This window comes from Arachis hypogaea, chromosome 6 (genome assembly GCF_003086295.3).
Source record: "Arachis hypogaea cultivar Tifrunner chromosome 6, arahy.Tifrunner.gnm2.J5K5, whole genome shotgun sequence".
Lineage (NCBI taxonomy): Eukaryota > Viridiplantae > Streptophyta > Magnoliopsida > Fabales > Fabaceae > Arachis > Arachis hypogaea.
Window position 1 is genome coordinate 107,613,507 of NC_092041.1, and position 7,878 is coordinate 107,621,384.

Sequence of the window (7,878 nt, forward strand, 5' to 3'; positions counted from 1 at the left end):
TTAGTCACTACCAAAACATGTCAATTCACATACTTTAAATCTAAATCAACATACAAACTCCAATTTCAATACTCATGTCAACACACATAATACATACCAAAATCACATATCAAGCTAAGCCATCATCAACCATACCAATTCAACAATATCTTAAAATCTAATAACCTAAATTTTTATGTAATATTATACATTAACTTCGAGAAACTAAAATCATACTTTGACCAATTTCTTCCTAAACCAAAATACCTCAAAACCATCTTCTCCACACAAGCTTCCAAATGTTCCAAACTCCAATTCATCTAGTTCAGCCACAATTGCTCCAAATCAAGCATTTAAGATCTTCCATTTAACTTCAATTTCATATGCACACAATCTAATCTCACACAATTTCACAATAATTAACACAAAGTTCACTAATTCACTAATTTACAAAGGTTCAAAGATTCAAAATTTTCTTACCTTACTCACTCAAAATTGGGATAAAATTCACTAATAATCTGCGATAGAATACTCCTAAACAATCAAAATCACAATAATTCAACCTTTCTAAAATAAAAATAGTAAAAATATAGAGGAGAAAGAACTGGACACGAATTTTAGATATTCTTACCACTTTATTGGATTAGAATCGAAAAGCTTGACGAAAAGATTACATGGCTGCAAACAGCCCGTCAATCGAAGTTTAAAATCAAAAGTTATGGACGGTGGAAGTTTGCATAGGTTTAGGATTTCTCTTCCTTTCTTCTCCTCTCTCCCTCTATCGGTGAAACACAATGAAAAATGGGGAATAAAGTTGAATGTTTACTAAATTTGAAGTATTATATAGTGAGCTTGGGCTCATTTGAACCCGATTCTTCTAATTTAGTTCGTTAGCTTCATTTTAGGCTAAACTTTTTAAAATTGATATTAAAATTTGTATTTTAATTATTTTTATTTTTTAAAATATAATTTAATTTTTTAAATAATAATTAATAAATTAATTAATTATTTAGAATGACATAATCTTCTCGTACTTATTTAAAAGTTGTGAATTCGAATTTTTCTATTTTTGATAAATAAAAAATAAAAAATTACTCAGAATTTATAAATATCATGTTATTAAAAGTTAAAACTTAACCCTGGTTAACTTGAGGCCGTGGGTTTAAAACGGCGAATATTAATATGTTAGGGTAATAATTAAATTAGCAATTTTGGGTTTCTATTTTTTATCTTTTTAAAAAAAATAAATTATTAACTAGATTAACAAATCATTATTTTAAATTATATAATAAATAAATAATTAAAATTTATATAATTAATAAAAAAATATAATACTCTTTACTTAATAAAAATATTTGATTTTACAAAGTAATTTTTTAATAAATAGAATTTGCATAATGTGAATTTTGAAGAAAAAGAATTGAAAACATAAAACTTAGAGAATATAAAAAAATTACAATAAAATTATTAAAATTTATTATTTTTAATTATTATTTTTAATCAATAATCCAATTCGTCTTGTCAGGACGATCCACGATCCTCACTCTTCTATAAGATGGTGTACGTGACTTTCTGACTGAGTGTGTACAGTGTACTCAATAACTAAAAAAAAAAAAAACAAAACAAAAGAAAGAAAATGAATTCCCGGCTGGCTTGACAGATGGGTCAATGCGTCTTCTGAGATTCAAATTTCGTAACGTCACACGCAAACAATACTCTTTGTCTTCTTCTCCCTCCATTTTTGGTAATTTCACTCCTTCGTCACTTCTGCTAATTCCAAAGCACGTAGAAAATCTTGTGTGTTCTTTACTATTAATCTTGTTTCGTTATTAGATTCCTGTATTCATCGTCAGAGTTTAGGGTTTCGGTTTCTGTATGCATTGTATTTGCATGGTTCCACATTGTGAATTTCCACTGTTACATGCTTACATGTTGTTTTAATAAATAAATAAATAAAAAATTGAAAAGCTGCATGTAACTAGATCCATGGCGAGCTATTCATTTTCCCTCCAAATAAGCGAGGTTGATTTTTCAAACATTCGCACACTCATAGCTCGGTTTTCAACGTGATCCTTTTGTTCCTTTACTTTGTTTTCTCCATTTTCTTTATGCTAAGCTTCTTTTGCTAGGGTTTGTTGTTCTGTGGTACGTGGTTCAGGGTTTAACGTTATGTGGGTGGTCATGATATTTTAAATTGGATTTGTATGGATTTTTTTTTTGGAGACAATTTTACTTATTGCGTCTTTATATTATTTGTTGAACATTCAGAGTTGGTACTCTCGATTTTGTGATCGATTGATGCATGCTACCTATAGGCAAGATGAAGTGTTATGTTATTGCTATCCCTAGAGAAGAAGAAAAAAAAAGGATTATTTTATTGAGTTTAAGTTGAGTTTACAAATGATTATAAAAGGTATTATTTGACCATTTTTTTTACTACTAGTAGTTGAGAAGGGGCTGTTAGTTGCGGGTTCTTTACCTTATTTGAAGTTCATTTTAATATAAATGCATCTTCTCCATTCCAAAGTCACGATAATTTGTAATGGATGCTCAGAAGTCTATTCAACTGAGCATGGAGAGGATGGATACTTTTACAGTGTTTGTTTGATTTCTTTTAACGGTTTTCTCATTTTATATGTTTTTACTAACAATAATAATAATAATAATGAACATGTCACCTTGTTTTCAAACTTTTATGAAGGAAACAGAGAAGACAGCTTTGCCCTGTTTTTGTACCCTTGTATAGAAACATGAACTTTTGTTTGTATTGGCTAAAGGTTACCAGTTATTGTAAGAGTTCAAGTATCGACAAGTGACATTGTTTTTTCCATTGGCTTTTCAAAATGGTGTATTCTGATCATCTGCATAAGCAACGTGTATTCTTTCAAGAAAGCTCACAAAAGATCCAAGTTGTTTAGAGTGTATTTTTTGCACAAGAGCAAATGCATTTATGTTCCAGAAGGAGATACACTTTATATTGAAAAGTTTTACTGGTCCTTAGTTGCTAAATAATTAGTAGCCTTAGCAAATTATGCCGTATTGATCTTTTGGTTTTGGAAAGCCTATAGAGAAACACCTGACTATAGGCATCCAATGGTTAAAATATGTTGAATTGCTTAAACCATAGCTTTTGTTATTACTACTTTTGAATATGTATAACACATAACTGAAATGTTGCTTAAACATAACTTATGTTTCATCACTTTAATCTCAACAATTAAGAATTTTAGTGGCATATCTCATTTTTCACCCTCTCTCTGTTTCATGTGCAGATTGAAGGTTTATGTGTGTTATTATTAAATCCAGTGTTCATGGTTTATGCTCTTCTCTGTCTTCTAACTATGTGAGGAAGCCACACGTAAAGAGTTGAGACAAGAGAAAAGTATGGAGTGCAATAAAGATGAGGCAGTTAGGGCCAAAGAAGTGGCAGAGAGGAAATTATCTGAAAAGGACTACGTTGGTGCAAAAAGGTTTGCTCTCAAGGCTCTTAATTTGTATCCTGCACTGGAGGGTCTTACCCAGTTTGTGACAACCTTGGATGTTTATATCTCCGCCGAGAAAAAAATAAGTGGAGTAACAGATTGGTATGGTGTACTTGGAGTGACTCCTTCTGCTGATGATGAGACAGTTAAAAAGCAGTACAGAAAGCTGATTCTCGCTCTTCATCCTGACAAAAACAAGTCTCCAGGTGCAGACGGTGCGTTTAAGCTTGTTTCTGAGGCATGGACTTTGCTATCAGATAAGGCGAGAAGACTAGCATATAATCAGAAGAGGAGTTCAACAGGGTTTCAGCATAATGCTCCCAACCACGTTGTGTCGCAACCAAAAGCACCCAATCCAAATAGGATGGCAACTCCAAATGCAAGAACTGGAAGTAATAATGCTCAGGCTCCTCCAACATCCGTTCCTCCTCCATATAGAATGGTTGATACCTTTTGGACTATCTGTAGTCGTTGTAGTACACTACTTCAATATCTCAGGATTTATTTGAATGTTGCGCTACGATGTCCAAACTGTAATCAGGCGTTTGTGGCTGTAGAGAAGGTTCCACCTGCTGATGGTGTTAAGTCTTTTAATTGGTCCGCTCAGCAACATCAACAAAATTCTCAGCCTCGTGCTGGTGGTTGGGATCACCCCACTACTAATCCAGGAAGAACTCATTCAGTTTCTCAAAACATAGAATCAAGCAGTATGCGAGGCGGGTCTTCTTTTAGTAACACAAACTCCCAGTACGCTCCTCACTCAAGAATGCATGGTTTTGCTAGCAAAGATAGTTCAGCATCTACTCCAGCTGCATCTACTAAGCAGCAGGCAACTGTGAAATCAAGAAGCAAATGTGAGGGTGCTCCTTCAATTGCTGCAAGGGAGAGCAGTCACAAGTACAAGAGGTCTGATGGTTCTTTCAATAATGTCCAAAGAACTGTAAAGAAAATGAGATCAGATGACATTCACATGGGTATAGAAACGACACATGGTTTTTCACGTTTTACTAACAAGCATCGCAGCATGAGAGAGTTGTCAACGTATGAATTGCGAAACATGTTGATCAATAAAGCACAGAATGAGATTCGCAAGAAACTCCAAGAATGGAAATCAACAGCTGAAGATAAGGTTACAAACAAGGACAAAGGAACCGAGACACAAAAAGGCACGTTAAAGGACAAAACTTGTTCAGAGAAGCAGGAAGATAAGGTTATGAACAAGGACAAAGGAAATGTGAGACAAAAAGGCTTGTTAAATGACAAAACAACTGGTTCGGAGAAGCATGAAGATTCCACCATTAATGGTAATGGACATCTGGAAAGTGATCCTGTTCCCGTCACATCTGATGATACTGGAAAGGAGAACCAAGACTGCTATGTGATTCCCGTTGCTGATTCTGATTTTCACAATTTTGACTTGGAAAGAGCTGAAAATTCCTTTGCAGAGGACCAGGTCTGGGCAGCTTACGATGATGATGATAAAATGCCTAGATTTTATGTTAAAGTTCAAAAGGTGATGTCAACGAAGCCATTTAAAATGAGTGTCAGTTGGCTTAACTCTCGAAGCAACAAAGAATTGGGGCCGATGGATTGGATAGGTTCTGGTTTTTATAAAACTTGTGGGGATTTCACGATCGGCAAACGTGAAATAACTGGATCGTTAAATTCCTTTTCCCACAAGGTTAGATGGACAAAAGGCAACAGAGGAATCGTTCGCATCTTTCCGAGGAAGGGGGATATCTGGGCCCTTTATAGAAACTGGTCTCCTGATTGGAATAAAGATACTCCCGATGAAGTGAAGCACAAGTATGATATGGTGGAAGTACTTGATGATTTCAATGACAAGCAAGGTGTACTAGTTACACCACTTATCAAGGTTGATGGTTTTGTGGCAGTGTTTCAGAGGATTGAAGGTCATGATCTGGTAAGGAAGATTCCCAAAGTGGAGATGTTTCGATTCTCTCATCAGGTTCCTAATTACTTGCTTACAGGACAAGAAGCTCCTAATGCTCCAAAGGGTTGTCAAGAGTTGGATCCAGCAGCCACCTCTTTAGACCTCCTTCAGACAAAGAATGAAGCCAATGTTGAAAAATCAAAGGAAGACACAAGTTAGTTACCTGAGAAATATGCTTCAGAACCGAGTAGAGTAGAAAGGATGGTAGATGGAAAAAGAATGATAGATGAACTCTGCAGTGTGAACAGCCTATAGTGCTTTACTACTTTGTTTTCCATATAGGTATAGATATGCTAAAAGGTCAATGATAGTCATTTCTACAAGCAAAATGATTAAATCAGAAGTTTTGGTATGATGTTTTGGTGCCTATTCTGTCTTTGTGGTGGTAACTCGCATCAAATTCATTGTTTACTTACATCTATGAAATTTCTGTTTGATATTCAATTCCAATGATGCTTTTTTATACAAGTTTCACTTTCATTGTTTATTTTTAGTTCCGGTGGTGATACAGAATTTGTTTTCTGCCTTGCAAAGCAAATGCCTTGACAATAGGTTCTAGTGGAGGTTATATGATAGCACAACTTTGTACCATTAGTTTGATGGCTGTTATTTTCGTTTCGTAATTACGTTAAGGAGGATTTCTTATCCAATATTAGCATGTTTGACCTCTTAGTCTTCGGAATAGTTTTTTTCTTTTTTCTTTTATTTTTTAATCTTAAAAAGTTGTGTTTTATTTTTCTTAAAAAATAGAAAGCAGTTTTCAGGTAATTAACATGGGGTATGGTAAGAGGGGAGAAAAACATTATAAGTAAGTTTTTATTTGAAGTCATTTTTTCAAGTATATTATTATAAAATAACTATTTCTATAAAGTTATCTTCATGTGGAGATAATATATATTACAAATTGTTAGATAATTTAGTCAAACATATTAATCTATTTAACTAAATTAATCCATTTAATTATTTACAATATTATTTTCATATAAAAATATCTTAATAAAAAGTAACCACTTTATTATGAACACCTTTCATGATATAAGCATATAATTAGATGATGATAATTTAGGAATGATTATGGCTTTATAAATTGAAAAGAAAAGAAAATCACATATTGTTTTGCTTCATGCTCTTTTTAGTAATTCTGATCTGTAATATAAAGGCAGTTTATTTTCTCATTTATTTTCTCACTGTATCCTAAAAGTGCATCAAATAATAATAATCATTATATAAACCAGAAGCAGACCCACAATGTCTCTCCGGAGGATATTTTGGTTTATGTAATAAGATTGGATATTGTATATATTAAAGATGATATTATTATTTACAAATTAAACAAACCGTCATGATTAAAGGTATATTATTTGTTGAGAATATAATGGTCATGATTTATATCAAGGGTTTAAAACTGCATGTGAATACTCAAAAGTCAAAACATTAAAATGTAAAATTATTGATAAATAGAAGAATGAAATTAATAATCGAAATTTATATATAGTAAATTGTCTACAAATCTTATAATTAGTAAAGGAGAGAGGAGAAACGAACGCTGAGGAAGAATGATTAAAGGTGCAAAGAGTTCTAATCAGTAGTCTTTCATGTCTTAAGTGTCACTTGTATAGTGTTACGGGATGGGAAAGAAATTAGAGTGTCTTTAATCAAATTTATTCAAAAAGGAGAAATCATTTGCAAAAACAAAAGTCAGATAATTTATATGAATAAATAGTTTGTGATTGAAAATTATGGATGCCAAATCAGTTTTTGTTATACGCCTATTTTAATAATGTAAATCAAATCAATTGATTTAGTATGTTGAGTAGTAAATCGAATTAAATTGATTTCACTTATATAAAGATATTCAGGACAGATATATATGTAACAAAAATTTATTTAAAATATTTACATAATTTTCAATCTCAAACTATTTATTTATGTAAATTATCTCCAAAAATTAAAATTGTTTTTATTTTTATAACTACAACTTTTAACTTGAAGCCAGACAAAAAAAAAAGGAAAATAAAAGGAGACATATATGATCCTATTTGTTTATTGGATCTTGAATCCAATGATGAATGGATCATTGAACGAGATTCTCGCCAATTGAATGAATAAAGATGTGTTTTAAAATTGCAGAAGGTTTACCTAAAAAGAGAAAGAGAGATAACAACTACCACAACTAACGAATCCCATTTTTCCGCTAGCTCGGTTGCTTTAATCTCCTTTTATAGTACGTTAGTATCTTGTATTTACTTTACTATTTGTTACTTTAATCTAAAAAATATCAATGTACATAATAAAGATAAGGAAAATAAAAGTTGTAAAAATTGAATCAGTTTAACCGGTTCGACTGAATTAATCGGAAATCGATCATTTAGTCAGTTCTATTAATTTTTAGAATCGTCTGTAAAAAATTAATAAAAAATCGGCCGAATCGATAATTAACCAGAACGTTTAATAAAAAAACAC

General features: G+C 32.2%; 1 protein-coding gene and 1 long non-coding RNA gene across 2 annotated transcripts; one reads left to right on the top strand and one right to left on the bottom strand.

Annotated features, from left to right (window-relative positions):
• Positions 1 to 812, bottom strand: LOC112697433 (uncharacterized). The gene is made up of 3 exons (XR_003151221.2): positions 611 to 812; positions 460 to 513; positions 1 to 373 (listed from the first exon to the last, which is right to left on the bottom strand). It is a non-coding gene; the product is annotated as an uncharacterized lncRNA (long non-coding RNA).
• A 1,750-nt stretch (positions 813 to 2,562) lies between these two features.
• Positions 2,563 to 5,854, top strand: LOC112697434 (uncharacterized). Its single transcript, XM_025750609.3, has one exon. The coding sequence runs from the start codon at positions 3,364 to 3,366 to the stop codon at positions 5,572 to 5,574; it is 2,211 nt and encodes a 736-aa protein (XP_025606394.1). The 5' UTR covers positions 2,563 to 3,363; the 3' UTR covers positions 5,575 to 5,854.
• The last annotated feature ends 2,024 nt before the right edge of the window (positions 5,855 to 7,878 follow it).